At 42.8% G+C, this 19,255-nt stretch overlaps 1 protein-coding gene across 15 annotated transcripts in view; it reads right to left on the reverse strand.

The window, feature by feature from the left end:
* gramd1ba (GRAM domain containing 1Ba) overlaps positions 1-19,255 on the reverse strand; it is a 67,929-nt gene that overhangs the window by 31,497 nt on the left and 17,177 nt on the right. For 5 of the 15 annotated variants that reach the window (XM_028984118.1, XM_028984116.1, XM_028984117.1 and 2 more), the window contains exons 1-2: positions 12,992-13,578; positions 10,993-11,070 (exon numbers count right to left, since the gene is read on the reverse strand). In XM_028984118.1, the coding sequence (XP_028839951.1) occupies positions 10,993-11,070; positions 12,992-13,344 (431 nt within the window). In that variant the 5' untranslated portion in view covers positions 13,345-13,578. Of the gene's footprint in view, positions 1-10,992; positions 11,071-11,963; positions 12,014-12,991; positions 13,579-19,255 lie in introns of those variants that run through there. The other 10 variants (XM_028984120.1, XM_028984119.1, XM_028984115.1 and 7 more) reach the window with 6 other exon arrangements.

The following is a 19,255-nucleotide window of genomic DNA, read 5'->3' on the forward strand; positions in this document are numbered from 1 at the left end:
AAGCACATGTATTGTTACAATATGTAAACACACTCACACACACAAACAAACAAACACAAGGAAGGCCAAAACTGTGTCACGTCCATGCGGGCATGACGCGGCGGGTGAAAAGGAGGACCCATTTATCATTCCTCTCCGTTCATCTCATCCTTTCTCTCCTCGAATCGATTCCACTCGATTTCTCTTGTCCAGTCAAACCCTTCAGACTCTGTGTATGGACTTTTCCCCCCTCCTTCAGGGACTGCTTCGTCTGGCCCACCAGGTGTCGTGCCATAAGAGGGGGGATTCTGTCAGGATCCGGTCCGAAATGGGAGTTTCATTGTTGTCATGTGTAATGTTCCCTAATCGTTTTCACCTGTGTCAAATGTATAAAGCTGCCCTGTTCGTTTCTGTTCGCTGTCAGGTCTTTGACGTTATGTTCCGTGTTCACCAGTGTCTACGTCTCGGATGTCTCCCCTGTCCTGTGATTCACCATTAAACCCCTGTTCCATGATGTCAGGTGAAAGCGTCCTTCATTCCTCGTCATTCCTCGTCATTCCTCGTCACTCTTCGTCCTGCTCTCTGTTCACCCGCCGCGTCATGCCCGCATGGACGTGACATTGTTGCAGTTACATGTGAATATTGTATGTACAAGGTACCAAGGTTACAGAGAAAACAAAAATGAGAAGAAAGAGTAAAGGGAGAAAGAGAGAGAGAGAGAGAGAGAGAGAGAGAGAGACATGAGAAAAAATGAGATGATAGAGCAGACTTAAAAACCAGAAAATCCGGTTTCGATGGAAAGCCAGCTGGGAAAGAAAGGCCCTTCCCCACATGTGAACAGACCTTTATACCCCTGGCCTACAGGAAGTTGTCACAGACCAATCAGAACCTGTTGTTTCTGACGTCACACCCCCCGGTACCTCCCATCTGGGGAAGACAAAGAGAGTGGGCGGTCCCGACGGCCGACACCTCACACGTTTGGCTCGGGGGCCTCCCGTCTGGGGAAAACAAAGAGGGTAGGCGGTACCGATGGCCGGCACCTCACACGTTTGGCTTGGGGGATGTTGCAGTGCAGTTTGACAAAGGGATGCAAAAACAGAGGTGTTGAATCTCTATGCACAACAAAAGCACAGGAATGTCATGTCTCCAAGATGTCCCATCTTACAGACCTCACCATGCCACAGGTGTATTTAATATTAAATCCAAATCAGAATCTGAATATGTTATTTAAGCAAACTGGGAAAACTGAGACATCAGATAAATGTTATACACTGTCTTCACTCCTGTTCACATTGATCTGGGTCTGTTCCTGGTGCTTTGCAGTAACTATCAGGCTCATTTTTAAAGCCTAGTGCTGTGGCATTTTTCAGGCTGAGAGAGGCACTGCAGTTGGGGGTCAGGAGCCTGGGTCTCTGTGCCTCACAGTGGCACAGCCACACAGGGACTGATCCCGGCAACCCAATCAGAGGGCGGAATACAGGGTCAGGTGACAATGTGCTGTCAGTCCTGTTTACCACTCAAAACCAGGGATGAGAGGCTAACCCCAATAATCCCTATTCCTGGACCTAAAACCAAATCACCCAGCAAGTTGCTTCCTGACCAACTGTGGTCAACAGAGATGAAAATAAAAAGGGGAAGAGTTTAAAAAAAGAGAGAGGGAGAAAGTGTGAGCTGGCAGTTTTACAATGTAAAATATGGACCATCTGTTCAGTAGGCCTATTAAAAGCAAACATTGACGACGCAAAAATTGATGTAAATAAGCACTTTAGAGACAGAATTTATACTGAACATTGTGTTATCAAGAACACTTATTAAAACTGTGGGTATATTTATATTCTTACTGTATGGCCTGTCATCATGTTCACCAATGTGTTCAACAACCAGCACATAACTCTACAACACAATGACAACACTGCACTACACACAAAATGTATTTATCACATGAAACCATGCAAGGCTTGCCAGAAATGTCTATTAAACTATTGCCATTAGTAGTTTCAAATGTTCATGGGTAAACGTCAGTTGCCCATTGATATGTCATTGTTTCAGCAGAGGATTTTTTCATGAACGAGACCCCACAATTGTCCTTCTTGACACATCAACTCCAGAAGAGGCCATGCCTAGATTTGCAACAGAATTTGTCTCCTGGTGCTTTGCATTGTGCAAATGGCAATGTAGCACACAATATAATCACAATAAGCATCTGCTATCTCTTTATGAGGTCTAGACTAATTTCTTTATTTTGGCATGATTTTTACCTGAAGTGTCATTTGATAGCAGCTTTAAAATTCTGCATACATTGAACTTGAACTGCTTGAATTCCTTTGCAGAGCTGCTGTTTGGATGTGAACTGCCTGAAGATCCTCCAAGGGTTCTCAGTAGGATTGGGTAAGGGGAGGGTTGTTATAACATGAGTTTCTGTCCTTTTATGCTCAGCACCATAGACAGCTCCCTAGTAACCCAGCGACGACTGCGCACATATAAAAAAAAAAAACACAATGTCTTATTAATCCATTAATGGAACGTACATACAGTAAAGCAAACTGGTAAAGAGTGCCAACTAATTACATTTTTGTGGTGGTGAACAAATTAGCCCATCCCGGCCTTTTTGCTACTCTCATAGTCTGTCACAGTGGTGAAAAATGAGCACCAAGGCTTTTGCACCTCACAGCCAAGCAGTTCTGTGTGCCATTATTGTAACAGGAGCAGCACACTTTGCTGATGAAACAAAGCATAGATTGTGCATAACTAATGAATTACAGAGGTACTAAACTCTCTATTGGCCAAAAAAGAAGAAAGAATAAAATGAATACAGGATATGAGAAGGACCAAAGGAGCAGCTAAAATGTCACTTTATAAAGGACTTGCTTAGATTTTTTGAAATGTACATACATCACCCAATATTGACAGAAAACACAGAATTGTTGTCTTTTTTGCAGATTTATTAACAAAGGAAAACTGAAATATTAGTTTAAAAACTGAAACATATCAACAAATATCAAGACAAAGTATTCAGACCCTTTGCTGTGACACTCATATTTAATTCAGGTGATATTTCTTCTGATCATCATTGAGCTGGTTCTACACCTTCACTTGAGTACAGCTGTGTTTATATTATACTTGGACTTGATTAGGAGAACACCACACCTGTCTAAATAAGACATTACAGCTCAGAATGCATGTCAGAGCAAATTAGAATCATGAGGTCAAAGGAACTGGCTGAAGAGCTCAGAGACAGAATTGTCACATATCTGGACAAGGTAACAAATTAAATTTCTGCTAAACTTAAGGTTCCTAAAACACTGTGGCCTCCATAATCCCTAAATTGAAGATGTTTGGGATGACTAGAATCCTTCCTAGAGCTGGCTATCTGATCAATCTGAGCTATCAGGAGAGAAGAGCCTGGGTGAGAGAGGTAAAGAAAAACCCAAAGATCAATGTTGCTAAGCTCCAGAGATGCAATCGGGAAATAAGAAAAAGTTGTAGAAAGTCAATCATCACTGCAGCTCACAGAGTGGACCAACGGAAGCCTCTCCTCAGTGCAAAACATATGAAAGCCAAATGGAGTTTGCCAAAAAACACCTGAAGGAAAGATAGTGAGAAATAAGATTATCTGGTCTGATGAGGGACAGGACGACTGGTTGCAATCAAGGGAAAGATGAATGCAGGGATGTCCAGGGATATCCTGGACAAGGTCTCCAGGGTCCTCAGGACCTCAGGTTTACCTACCAACAAGACAATGACCCTAAGCACATAGCTAAAATAATGAAGGAGTGGCTTCACAACAAGTCTGTGACTGTTCTTGAATAGCCCAGCCAGAGCCCCGACAAACCCAATTGAGCATTTCTGGAGAGACCTAAAAATGTCTGTCTACCAACATTTACCATCCAACCTGCCAGAACTGGAGAGGATCTGCAAGGAGGAATGGCAGAGGATCCCCAATCCAGGTGTGAAAAACTTGTTGCATCTTTCCCAAAAAGACTCATGGCTGTATTAGATCAAAAGAATTCTTAGGACCATTTGAAATTTTTTAGATTTTCTTTGTTAATAAATCTGTAAATGATAATAATTCTGTCAATATGGGGTGCTGTGTGTACATTAATGAACTTCAAAAAAAAAAATTTTCGAAAAAAAGAGGCAATGGGATACGTCCTCAGAGCCCAAGCAGCAACATCAGTGGAGGAGGTGGGGTGGATAACGGCAACCACAGGGCTCCTGCACTTCTGGGTCCTCCGGTGGGTGGCCTCTGTCCCTCCAACCTACACACAAAAGCCAGGGCTGAATCTTCCAGATACCTTCTTCCGGGTACCTTGTCCATTCTGATGCTTCCTGCGTCGCTCCCTCCCCCACGCAGGGAGGTGGTCCCGGACCCTCCGGCGACCGCTTAATGCACCCCAGGGTTGTGCTTTCTGGGCACGTGCAGCCCCTATCACTGCATGTCCCTGGTGGCAGTGTGGGGGTTTTGTCAGCCCCTTCTGCGTCCGTTGGGACAAGCAGGCCCTCTTCTTGCCTGTCCCAGCTGGATACCCATGCCTCCCAGGGGGTTCCGTGGTGCTCTGCCCCTCTGGAGGTGGACCCAGGCCCATGCTGGACAAAAGGGTATTTTTGGACTCGTCCACCTTGCTCTGGATCGGCACAGCTGGGTCAAGAACTTCCTTCATGGGGTTCTGCTCCGCTGCCATCTGATGGACACAAAGGGGGAAGTTGGGGCGACAAATGGACAAAACACAACTGCACACACACAAACACACACACAGAGACAGACAAAACAGGGGGTCTTCTGGCTCCCTCTCTGGGCTCTCGTTAGGAGGTGCAGCCAGGAACACGGGAGGCGTGCCCTCTGGCCACCCGCCAGTGCTGCATACCACACCATTGGGTATTCCTGCACTGGATCCCGGCTGGTTCTGGGTGTGGTGGTTGGGGCCAGATCCAATCCATGGCTCGGGGTTTGGCCAATCGAACTCCACCCTCAGCAGCTCCAGGAGGTCCCAGTAACCCATCCTGTCTGTCTCCCACCGTTGCCACAGGGCTGCGCCCCAGCCCCACACTGACCCAGTCAGATGTGAGAGTACGGTGGTGATCTTCTCTGAGTTTGAGAGCTTAAAAAGGACTGACATGTACCTGCTGCTAATTTGAATGGGCTGTGCAGCCTGGGAACTTCCAACAGGGGGCTGTGGGATTCCCTGGAGATGGTGGTGGGCGTGTGGCATGGAGGCCCATGCAGCAGGCGGGGGTGCTGGTGCTGCGCTGCTGCTCTGCTGGGAAACATCTGGGCAGAGGGTAGGAGTGTCCGCGACCGGAGCGCTGCTACTTTGAATGGGCTGGGCAGTCTAGGCACTTTTAACAGGGGGCTGTGGGCTTCCCTGGAGATGGTGGTGGGCGTGTGGCGTGGAGGCCCATGCAGCAGGCCCATGCAGGGCTGGTGCTGCGCTGCTGCTTTGCTGGGAAACATCTGGGCAGAGGGCAGGAGTGTCCGCGACCAGAGCCAGAGAGGCGGATTCCCCACGAGGCAGTCCCAGCAGCGCAGTTGGTGGCTGGCAACTTTCCGCCGCCCTCTTCCTCCTCGTTGTCCATCTCTCTCTCGCTGTCCTCACACCACTGGAAGTCACGTGGGTCCCCACAGACCTCACAGTCTTCCAGCACTCACTTTTTGTTTTATCAATGTATATGTGACAATTCTGAGTCTACCTTTGACCTAGTGCCACTTTTAAGTACTCTTTGACTGAACAGGAATCAGAACTATAGAAAGCCCATCTTTATTATGGCTGTTATGGCTGGGAGCCTAACCCATCCCATGGAGGAAGAGTTTGCGTCAGTGCCATCACCATGCAGGTGCTGACTCTCTGATATTTGAGCAGGTGCTGATACTGTAACAGGTGTGGGGCTGGATAAAAAGTTGCGTAATTGTGTTTGTGTGAGCAATGTTTGCTGTCTGCATTCCATTTTAAAATCACTCTGCTTTTTCTCCATGGGAGCTCTTGAGACAGTCCCTTCCTGTTGGGATGAATCAGCACTTCCTGCAGCTGTCCACTTTAACTGTTTACCTCTGTTATAGGGTGTCTGTTGGTATGGTATCATATATGATAGCTCTTCAAAATACAAAAATGATAAAATCAGAATTTAGACTATGTTACATTTTACCAGGTTTTATCATGAATACAGTTAGTGGTTTAGACTAAGATGTGGATGGCAGACAATATCCGTGTTGCTATTTAATATCTGTTAATACAGATACGCCAGTGACCAGCTGTACTGTGTTTGCCAGTCATTGCGTATTTTGGGGTAAAGACTAAAACAAAAGCAAAACAAAAGTATAGATAAACTACAAAGGGGTCATCGAGACTGACTTGAGTCATACGAACATATAAAGAAAATAAGATAAAATAAAAGTATTTATTTTTATATCACCCGTGTAGTCCATGATCCTTCATACAGCAGTGGCACTATTGTAAATGACAGAGAGTGTAGTACCTGGACTACCAGGTACCAGGTAAGAAAGTAAATACTGAAGCCAAAATTGAACAAGGAAAGGAAACCTTTGGCCAGAAATTACTACCCAGGTGCTCAAATACCAAGACAAGGACAGGGAACATGTCTGGCCTAATTGCTCCTGTACACACTTGATTTTGCCCTCAATTAGTACAGAGTCTGGTGCCATCCAGACAAACGCTTCCACACACACTCTGTACAATCCCTGAAACATTCATCAGCTCTACTGAAATGTCTGCATCAGCAATAACTTGAAGCTACTGAGCTCTAATTCGTAATTGTCTGACATTACAGACATGCAGCCACACATTCCAGTAAATTACGCGATCGACATGGCGGCTCTGGTTTCCTAAATGCTTTCAGGTACGTCTACAACACAAGCATGAAGAGCATTTTTTCATAACAACACATCTGTTGGTGTGTCTTGGATGATAGGGAGATGTGGGCTCTATAGAAAACAGCTGCACTGCAATAAAAAAGTTCCAGACAGAACAGTCAGCTTCGTCTGGTGTACAAACTTGTCTGTAACACTATCTTATGATAAGTTCCCTGCCAAACATACAACTTCTGAAATCACAGCAGGAAAGTTTACAGATTGCATGTTTGTAGGACTTGATGTAGACAGCATGAACTACAAGTACAAACAAATCTGTTAATGTTATTAATAATATTAAAAACCTGGACAGCAGTGAGGGTAGTACTCACTTGTCCTTGCGGAATGGAAGCTTCTTCCTCAGTATGGAAACACTGAGGTGGCACCCATGCTTTGCCTGAGAGGAGCTGGATGCTCGACTCTGGACCATGTTGCTGCTCTTCACTGATCAAACCCACAAGGGCCAAACAAGAGCCACATGAGCACAAGCAGCCTATCCCTGTGGTTTTCCCTCATATCTGAGCCAGGTTCAATCTCTCCCAACTCCTCTGCTCGCCTCTTTCTGCTGTGATGCCCACTCTAGCACTGACCTAGTTACAGGGCTCTCCATCTTGGGCTCATCTTCCCACCTGTGCTGCTGTCGCTGCCGCAGTAAAGGGTCCCAAAAGGGAATAAAAGCACAGGGAGGCAGAGGATAATTTATGTGCTGCTTGCAGCCGGGTAACTAACACAGCATCCTCTGGCACAGTCACAGATAACTGATCCAGATGAAGGCGTGCAGGGTGCCACTGTAATATTTACAGTTTCTGTCTGGCGAAAATAAAGCATATCTAATGTATAGAATAAATAGTAAGAGTTGAGTTTTGTACAATATAGCAAAGTTGTCACGTCCGCGAGCTGACGGGAGAAGGAAACGTTCTGGGAATGGGATTTTATTAAACACACAAAGGAAAATGGCGCGAGGGCCGAAAACAGTGGATACAACAGGGGAAAACACAAACTAACCCGCAGGTGTGTGGCAATTGCCAGAACTGAAAACTATACATCGGTTCACTAAGAATGTCACAGCCATTGATGAGCGGCTGCATAGCGCCTTTTAACTGCAGTCCTGATTGGGTTCAGGTCTCCAGGTGTCCCCAATCCTGACAAAAGTATAAGTCAAGTTTCTTATTCACAATTGTGCTCAAGTAAAAGTAAAAAGTACAGAATTTTAAACCTACACGTTTTTAAAAAATCTACTCAAGTAAATGTAACTGAGTAAACATAACTCATTAATAACTCCTTTAGTTCTAAGCAATGTAGTTCAGTTCATTTGATGTTTACACATGGCTAGTTTATGGTGAGCATTGTCGGTATTGCCAGGCCTCACAAACTCACTCTCACTCACTCTCCATAACCACTTATTCTTGCTCAGAGTCACTGCTGGCAGATCCCAGAAACACACACACAGACACACACACTATTCACCCCTCCCCACACACACACACACACACACCTATGGATAATTCAGGAAACCAGAGGACCCATAGCAAACCTGCTTCAAAATGGGGAGACATGCAATGCTACTTGTAATTCATGATTCCAGCCCCATTTAATGTGATACCAAATTTATCTGAAAGATGAGAAAAAGAGAAATTAGACTCCAATGGGAACAAACCCTGTTTGAACAAGCTGCTACTGTCACATTTCACCAAGTGAAAACATTGCTAGCTGCCGCTTTGGCTTTTGTCATACTCTTTCACCCTGAGCACCTAGTGTCATTATTAAGATGCTGTGCTCTAAAACTTTCTTCACCTCTAAGCGCTTGATGCAAGATCTTTCTTTCTGAGAGCTATTTTCCAAGTGACACTAACCTGACACCTGTTCACCACCTGTTCACCACCTAGGTCACATTATCAAATATGTTATCCTTGTCTTATTTCTGTCAGCGACAGAGTTTTTATAACAGACTAGCCGATATAGCAATAATTGGGGATTGTACGGCTGCACAAGGAAAGGACAATGAGGACTTGGACAAGGACACAGAGGGAAGGGCGGCAGGTTGCTAAGGCGGCAGGTTGTCCAGGCTGTCCTGATTTGTGGGCATGGTTCGTTTACAGTCATGTCAGGTGTGTCAGAGGCTTTGGCAGGAAACTTGTCAGGGATGGAAGAACAAGTCAGCAACATGCTTTTTTCAGTATCAGAATAGGGAGTTTCAAAGTAGATGTGAAGGTCAGTGATCAGAAAAGTCAAGAAGGCAAGAAAAAACTCAAAAGAGTGGCCGGCAATTAGAGATGTGGAGACCGGTGGCACTGACATCCCACCTGATGAAGACCCTGGAGTGGCTGGTCATGGCTCAGCTTCGGCCCCTTGTGAGTTTCCTCTCTCACCTGGACACTGCTGGGAGCACTGTGAGAATCATGTTCTTTGATTTCTCCAGTGCCTTTAACACCATCATTCCCACAATCCTGAAGGACAAGCTGGAGCACACAAGAGTGAATCATCACCTCACAACTTGGATCCTGGACTACCTCACCAACCGACCACAGTATGTGAGAACTGTGTGTCGGACATGGTGGTCTGCAGTACAGGGGCCCCACAGGGAACAGTCCTGGCACTGTTCCTCTTCACCATCTACACTGCAGACTTCACCTACAACTCCACCAACTGCTTCCTACAGACGTTGTCTAACTCTGCAATAGTTGGCCTCATCACAAATGTGGACGACAAGGAGTTCAGAGAACCAACCAGGAACTTTGTGGACTGGTTCCAGCAGAACAATCTCCAGATCAACACTGGAAAGACCTTCGCCGGCACAAACATCCTCCACTGCAAACACTGAACATCCAGGGTATAGACATTGAGGCTGTGGAGAGCTACAGGTACCTACCTTGATGTTCATCTGAACAATAAACTGGAATGGACAAACAACTCTGATGACCTCTACAGGAAACGGCAGAACAGGCTGCACCTGCTGCAGAGGCTTAGGTCTTTTGTGGGTCTACTCTTGAAGACCTTGTATGACTCTGTGGCCTCAGTCATCTTTTATGGTGTGGTCTGCTGGGGAGGTAGCATCTCTGCTGGGGACAGGAAGAGACTGAACAGGCTGATCTGGAGGGGCAGCTCTTTTCTAGGATGCCCTCTGGACCCAGTGGAGGTGGTGAGTGACAGGAGAATGGTGGCTAAGCTATCATCTCTGCTGGACAACATCTCCCACCCCAGAGACCCTGACAGGACTGAGCAGCTCCTTCAGTGGCAGGCTGCGGCACTCACGATGTGGAGAGATTCAGAAGGTCTTTCCTGCCAACTGCTGTCAGGCTATATTACAGCTGACCACACAAACGCACAAATCCAGTACACCATCTCCATTTCTCTTGGAGTGCAATATGTGTATATCTACACTCTTTATACTGTATATGTAAAATCTCATAAATATATATTTTATGTACATACTGAAATGTTTTATTGTTACAACTCACATTCACTGGTTTATTTTGCTATTCTAGGACTATTTGTACAGTGCTTGTGTTATTGTCTTTTGCTGCTCTTATCTTGTACTGTCGACTTCCTGCTGTGACAAATTCTTCACTTGTTGGACTAATAAATTATAACTTTATCTTATTTTATCTTATCTTATCTTCTTTCGCAACCGGGTGATCATGCCCATGATAGATCATGCATTCCCTGTGGTGAGACAGTGGCTGTTACAATTTCCTATTTTATTTCATTTCTGCATTTCTTCTCTGCGTTTACTGTTATAGTGCCATAGGCCGGTCATCTTTGACAATACATAACACTATACTAGTACTAAGCTTTTTATGATGTCAGAGAAATTTCAGACAACCAGTTTACTACTCGGTTATAGAATATTTGTTGGTTTAACAGAGTTGGTTCAACAGAGAACAAATGTAATATGAATTGTTCAACATTTATACACTCTCCATAACCACTAAAGACAGAGCAACACTTTTATTGCCAGTTACCTGGGTGAAATGAAAGGTCGGACTTTTGATTTTGTGATTGTGTTCTGCCCTCTACTGATCAGACTAAACAACAACAGAAAGCAGAAAATGGCTTCAGCAGGACACACCAACAGCATATATCCACTGAGGAACGCAAGTAACTGCAACACACACACGTGCACACACACACACACACACGGAATTGGCTACCTCTCCTCACTGATGTAGGGGCTCAGGAAGCGGGGTGTCTCATCTTCATGACTGCTCTGCAAGCTGCTCTGTTGGCTGCTGTAACAGAGAACACAAGAGGGCAGTCAACCCTCTCAGATAAGAATCAGAAGATTCTTGCAAAAATCACACAAAATACAGAATAAGTATATTCTAAATTAATTTATGTTTAAATAAATACTAATAAATTGGTTTTTGCTCCCCAAAATTCCATATGTTGCTTGAAATTCAATACTTTTTTGGAAAGTGATGAATCCAACCTTCATTTCACCTACTTTCATCAACATTTCTGGCCACCAGTATAAGAGACATCCATGTAGTCTTAGAAACCACATAAATTACCATCCATTCATTCTGTAAAAATTATTATCCAGGTTGATCTTACAGAGAAACTGGAGCACAGACATGAAAGCAACACAAACATTACAATAATTTACTGACACTATTAAAAAACTAGATACTACAAAATAGCATAGTTTTGAAAATAATATTTAGAGATTAGTTTCTTTGTATTATTCTCATATGGTAATATCATTAACAAGAGTATATTGTATCTGGTGTTGAACTGTCATCAGCTTACTGTCACAGTGTAACTGTGGGTTTGGATGATTTTCAGAGATTTTCTGGAAGAAGCTGCTGCAATAGCCCTCAGACACAATCAATCAACCCTCAGACTATGATGAGATTGGAATCACCCTCAATGTCTAACTTAGTTATTTATTACTCAATCGTATGGGGTAATAGTATATTAAGAATAAATCTTAATATACTATTACCAGCTCTTGATAAAATATGAAAATATAATACTACCTTCTTCTGTATAGCCTTATAAAATGTGTGTTGCTTTAAAGCATCAGATGCATTAAAAACAAAATGAAAAAAAACTTCAGTCTTCAGAGACAAACAATGAACTTCTTTTCTTCTCTCATTTACATATGATGTTAAATGCTCACCATAAATCTGTAGGCATCATGCCCGCTGATCCATTTCACTTTTAAATGCTCTGAATGGAATGAGGAATGGGATGTGAGAATGCATAATCCAGATCCTGAGCTCTGTGACCCACTCAAGGTTATATAACCACTAATAACTAAAATAAACAATAAGAATAGATCTAGTAACAGTTAAACATAATATAGCAAATTGACTATGATGTACAGTATATCTTCTATGCACTTCTATGTATTTATCTTTATTCCAGTCATAACATACAAAATCAAAGTATTTATACACAGACCATTACTTTATACACAAAGATGAACAATGTGTCTGGAGATACATAAATAATCCTGACTTGCACTGACAACAGAAACAATGTAACTGAAAGAGTTCAGAGACCAGCAATTCAACTTCTTTTCAGAATCTGCACTCTTCTAGAATCTGCATTGAGTTATAGCACAATGCTCATTAAAACAGCCTTTTTATTTACTCATATTTGCCAACCTGCCATCAGGTTGGCTGATGAGAGGAAATAATCAAAATGTGGAACATTACAAACATTTATATTGCATAGCCAAATTCCCTTTAAACAGAAAAAAACACACAACAGATATTTTTAAAATCCAATGTCATTACCAATTTAATTAGGCTCTCCCATCAACCGAACCAAAAACTGAACCAGAAATGTGGAACAGCAGTAACTGTCTGTGTGCATTTCTCATGATATCATGTTATCATTTTATGCTTATTTGAATAGCCTCAGGTCAGTGGGTCATATTTTGCATGTCTGCTCTGCATTATAATGCCCTTATATTGTCATTGAATGCTAATTAAAACAATGAATATGTATGACATTATAGTCGGCAGTGGTGAATGTTCCAATTCAAAGTTTTTAAAAACTGAGATATAAAAATCTTTAATTTTATTTAGAATTACACATATGCAGGTGTTATTAAATGATTCTTAAAATGTTTGGTGCCTGACATTTTGAATCTCATCACATCTTGTTCTGGTGTCAGCCAGGACTGGCAGTCATACCGACCTGCTCTCACTGCCATGATCCTTCTTCTCACGCACCTTCAGCCACTTCCTGAGGAGGAAGCGCTTGCGGCGCGGGGATGCCGTGGGAGTGGAGCAGCTGGACCAGGGCGCGTCCTCATCACTGGAAGGTGTGATCTCAATACAGGGGAGCTGGAGGTACTCCTTAGATCCAGAGTTGCCTTGTGGGCAGTCCTTCTCGCTGAAAACATTCTTCATTCGCTGCATTTGGAGGCGCTTGCGACGCAGCGATGGGCTGGAGGAGCTTGAAAGGGCTGGTTCTCCTCCTGTTGTGTTGTGGTCCCAGTCACCTGGGGCCTGAACATGGAGCACAGGGAGCTGCAATGTCTCGGACATGATGGGCTGACTTTACTTCATGGGATCCCACTCAGACAGAGATTGGAATTGATGCGAATGGAAGAAGAATGACTTGCTTTGTGCTTCCTCCAGCAGTAAAAAGACACAACAGTGGTGACAAAAAAGCACAGGGTCATTCCATCATATCTCTGGGTTTCACATTCCATCTATACATGAGCAGTCTTCAAATGTTTAAAGTGCCATCCTCAAGAGCAAAGGGTGCCCAGAAAAAAGGGAACATACTGGGTTTCCATCATCAGCTGAGATACTGATGCAGAATGTGCTGGAAAGTAAAAGCAATAGGATTTAACCCCAACAGTGGCCTATACAAAGCGCCTGGGAGCAAATATGGTGTACAAAGAAAATCACAGTGGCATGCACGAACACAAACATGGCACATGCACTGCATCCACACTCTACAAAGCAAATGATAGAGGCCATGATATTCAAAACTGAAACCACAGTGCATTTTAATGAAAAAGGGGCTTCAGAAACAATTAATTAATTAATTTGGCTCAAATGAACAGAGTCATTAAATGGTTGAGGTCAAAATGTAATGTAATTTACAGCTTGCAAAAGCAAACAAATCTGTCTCTGTGAGAATTCCACATTTTCAGGGTAGTGGTTGTTGGATTAAATCCTGAACTGCCAAGGAGCCACTGAGCAAGGTACTCTCCCAACACACTACTCCCTAGGCATGGCTTCCCACTGCTTACTAAAGGTGATAAGTTAAATGCAGAAGACACATTTTATTGTGTACACTGTGTGCTTGTGTATCACAATGACAAAACGTTCACTTTTATTCAGTGCAATGTATGATTTATGGTTGTAACTGAGGGGTCGCCATCTTAAAACGTTCATAAATGCAGTTTATACCCTGGTCAATGTATTGTTACACCACCATAAAAGATGTGTATTGCTCTGTTCCCCGGGCAGCTTTGGGACATTCTGATCACTGCCTGGTCCATCTTATTCCAGTTTACAGGCAACAACTCAAACGGGCCAAGCCTGTGGTCAAAACTGTGAAGAAGTGGACCAATGCAGCAAAGCAGGAACTGCAAGACTGTTTTGACTGCACTGAAGCTGCATCTAAAAATCTGGATGAGCTGACAGACACTGTGACATCATTCATCAGTTTCTGTGAAGACGGGTGTGTACCAACCAAGACCTTCTGCACATACAACAACAATAAACCATGGTTCAGTCCCAAACTGCAGCATCTTTGCCAGGCCAAGGAGGAGGCCTACAGAAGTGGCGACAGGGTCCTGTACAAGCAAGCCAGGAACATGCTGACCAAGGAGATCAAAGTGGCTAAAAGAAGCTACTCTGAGAAACTGAAAGATCGTTTCTCAGCCAATGACCCTTTGAACGCCTGGTTTTAGCCCATCTAAAGTACATCACTGGACACCAGCTGGACCCCTGCAGTTTGCCTACAGGGCAAACAGGTTGGTGGATGATGTAGTCAATATGGGTCTGCATTACATCCTGCAACATCTCGACCGCCCGGGAACCTAGGCCAGGATCCTGTTTGTGGACTTCAGCTCGGCGTTCAACACCATTGTTCCTGAACTCCTCACCTCCAAACTCTCCCAGCTCAGCGTGTCACCTGCTACCTGCCAGTGGATCACCAGCTTCCTGACAGACAGGAAGCAGCAAGTGAGGCTGGGGGAGATCACTTCTGGAACACGGTCCCTCAGTATTGGTGCCCCTCAAGGATGTGTCCTCTCCCCACTGCTCTTCTCCCTGTACACCAACGAATGCACCTCCAGGAACTCAACTGTAAAACTCCTGAAGTTTGCAGACGACACCACCGTCATTGGGCTCATTCAGGATGGCGATGAATCTGCATATCGACAGGAAGTTGAGCGGCTGGTACTCTGGTGCATTCAACACAACCTGGAGCTGAACATGCTCAAGACTGTGGAGATGACGGTGGACTTCAGGAGACATTCAACATTGCTCCCCCTCACCATATCAGACAACTCGGTGTCTATCGTGGAGACCTTCAAGTTCCTGGGCACCACCATTTCCCAGGACCTGAAGTGGGAGACCAACATCTCCTCCATCCTCAAAAAGACCCAACTGGGGAAGTACAGTCTTCCACAGGAGCTGCTGATCCATTTCTACACTGTGGTCATTGAGTCTGTCCTGTGCTCCTCCATCACCGCCTGGTATGGAGCAACCACTAAAAGACACAGGCTCTTTGACCTGCTGCCCTCTGGCAGACGTTATAGAAGCCTGCAGACCAGGACCACTCGACACAGGAACAGCTTCTTCCCCCTCGCCATCTCCCTCCTAAACAGCTGATACTGAAAATCACCTCCATCATTGCACAATGCACTTTATGTACACTTGTATATAGGATTTAGTTTTTTTGCCTATTTATTTCATAAAAAGTAGATATAGTTATTTATAAATCACAAACAAATCCACAACTTGTACAATAACACTTACCACATCCTTGCACATTGTTGTTGTTGTTTGTTGTTGTTGTTTTTTCCTATATTGTACTTGAGAGACACCATCTACCGGAATCAAATTCCGTGTATGTGCTTGCACTTACTTGGCCAATAAACACGATTCTGATTCTGATAAAAAATTAAGAGCTGTTTTGTAGCAGAAAAAGCTGGCTCTTCTTTGGGGAGTTGTGCCACAAGAGCCGAATTTACCATCACTACTGGACTGGATAGTTTCAATATAATATATGTACAAACTTTTAACTGGTGGTGTAAACAAAAACAAACATTTGGGCTGAGTCTTATTTTCTTTTACCTTTACACTGGTAATGATAAAAAGAATGTGCCTATTCTATAACTGTTATCCTAATCTAACAGATAATTTTGTGATACAGATACACTCATTTTCCACCAGCCCAGAAAAAAAACTACAGGCAAACCAATCAACCAACCAATCTCTAGTCATCCAATCAGTCAATACTGTGTTGGTTTGTAATTGCCTTTTGTAGTAGTGATATAAAATAATAATATGTTGAACTAAAACAAAGTCTGAATTTTGTCTGAAATCCTGTAAACAGCCTACACAGACACTAGCATTTTAAAAGCTTTGTACGCTGTAAATGGACTGGAGTTACGTAATACCCTTTAACTGTGACATGTAAAACAAAAAAATGTAGAGCTAAACTCTGGGTACAGCATGTATAAAATGTATTAAAAGTATATTTTTTATGATTTGCATTTAATTCACAAGATGTGTAGGTAAAATTTAATTAGGGATTGTGCTGCAGATTGGGATTGTGCTGCATAGGTGATGATAGAAAAAAACCTGCTCACCACCCACAATCGTGAATAGAGCAGATGGACAGGAAACTGTCACTGTAAATCAATCTATTAATAAAGAAAGACAGAAAACCATTAGCATTAGAGGGAATGATTTAGTCAGCAGAACAAGATCTGCATCTCGAGGCACTGAATGCTATTTTTCAAGTCCTCTCTATTTTGTTCTCTCTGAACAGACAGTAGTGGAGGAGGACTTCATTCATTTGTTTCCAGAAATATTTGAGTACAAATAGAAATTATTAGAAGCATGAGAATATATGACTAATATAAGAAATGCATAGTGTAGTATATGTATTATTGTATGCATATTTTGAAAGCTTGCATTTCTCTCACTCAGTTTCCATAACAGCTTGGTCCTGTTACTCTGGGTGGCAGCTGCTGGAGCCCATCCTGGGACACTGGCCATACGGAGGGGACTCACCCAGGGCCAGGCACCAACTCACTGCATGCTTGAATATCTTTTCATTATTATTGGTATTAGTCAAATGTTAACTGTCTAACACAGCAATGTTTCCTCCAAAAAAGAAGCCAATGATTTTTGACCGACGACTCTTTTCTTTTTAATCTTTTTTATTATTTTAATTTCATTTCATTTTGTGCCCCAGAATGTAAATTGCAGCTCATGCTACAAATGCTTCAAATGACATTTCTATTAAATTGGACAGTTCCTCATAGTGACTTTTAAATATCTTTTTTTTTTAAATGTCAGGTACACAGGAATAATTTCTTCAGGTCACATATTATATGTGGAAGCATTATTTTGAGAAAAAAAAGAACTAGACTTTGAGACATGATGGATATTGATGGAGGTTATACTTATGTAATCAGAAATTCAAGGTCAAGGTCAAAGATGAACCAGAGGCAATGTAGGGATGCAAGGCACAGACTTCTGAGCAGGGTGCCGGTATGTGAGGGTGAACATGTATGATACACTGATATAGGGTACATATATCACCCAAACTGTAAAACCTGACCACACTGATCAAACCCATGCAAACACATAAAGACCATGTAAAGCCCAGACAGAAAGCACTAATCAGGCTATTCTACAATATCACAAGAAGTAAAAAAAACGAACTATATCTTAAAATAACAATAATCTACAAGTGTGTCGCACAGTGGCATGGCGGTTAGCATAGTGACATCACACCTTCAAAACTGTGAATTTGAATCCCAGCTTGGACCTTGTGTGTGCAGAATTTGCATGCTCTCCCCTTGTTGGTCTGTGTGTGTGTCTGCCCTTCCTTTGGTTATAGCCCGTCCTGTGCTCAGTGTCCCAGACACCAGCAGTCGTCACCCTGAGTAAAATAAGTGGTAATAGAAATTGAGTGTGTGGGTGAGAAATATAAGCATTATAAAAATAAAATATCGACAGCCCTATGATATGCTGAATTAAGTAAACAATATAAGTAAATGTACTGCAGTGTAAATAAGTCTGTTTGGAAGAATTGGGCATGGCTATAAAAATGTATCTCACTCTGATGTACAAGAACAAATAATTGCTCTGGTACTCAAACATTTTCATGTAATATTCTTAAATAACGTAAGTCTGCTGGTTTTGCCTCTAATGTTTCCCTACCTCTGCATTGTCATTAGCAGGAGTTAATGTTCTGCTTTACACATTCATAATTGATTTAAATTCTTCTGACTCTCTGACTCCTAGAAAGGGGAGATTGGAACGAAGCTAAAAACAAAACTGTTTAAGACAAATATGATCTCTTAACTCTTATCAGTAATGACTTTTATTCTAAATTTTTCAAGCCAGAACCCCATTGGGGGAAAACATTTCAATGTAATATTGAACATAGTATAATAAAAAATAATATAGTATAGAATTATGCACATGGTCCCCATTTCTGCTTCTTACTACCTGGATACATTTACACTAATTTACATTAAATGAAGTTTGGTAGGGTGTATTGTTTGTGTATTGCTATTTTATGCCACTGTAATTATACTATGTTTTTAACATACACAGAGTTTTATTAAAAATATTTAAGAAGATATATTTGGAAATGAAATGAATTACATCAGGATGGGGCACCTTTTGTATTGTTGTTACAATTTCTTCTATTATTAAATAACGAGTGCCACTGGGCTCACCCAGCTGGCACCCATTCACAGGAGTATTGGGTCCTGATCACTCACAGCTACTGCTCATTACGCTCGAGTGATCAGGGCCCTTTAAGAAGTGCACCTGCAAGACAGATTGGTTGTCCTTTTTTCACAACGTTTGCACCTCTCCCTCCCTAACACCATGGCATGACAAGCATAAATCCTATTTTAATTTGTAGAATATTTACATAATACTGAATGCAGTTACAATTTGGTGGAACAGATGATGTACTTGCACCAGACATCGTAATAGATGCTCTCCAATTTAGAATCCAATCTCAGACGAAATTCCAAAATAAACATCAAACACCCACATAGATGATCACTTTGAAACTGAAAGTAATGTGATTGTGAAACACTGCAGCACAGCACAAACACTCTGCTTTTAACCCATCATCCTTAGTGAGCAGTGGGGAGCAGTGTGTGGTGACGGTGCTTTGCTCATTTACGGCATTTGGCAGTCAAAATCCAATTTACATGCCACACATATATACATATAT

Source organism: Denticeps clupeoides, chromosome 6 (assembly GCF_900700375.1).
Source record: "Denticeps clupeoides chromosome 6, fDenClu1.1, whole genome shotgun sequence".
In the NCBI taxonomy this organism is placed as follows: domain Eukaryota; kingdom Metazoa; phylum Chordata; class Actinopteri; order Clupeiformes; family Denticipitidae; genus Denticeps; species Denticeps clupeoides.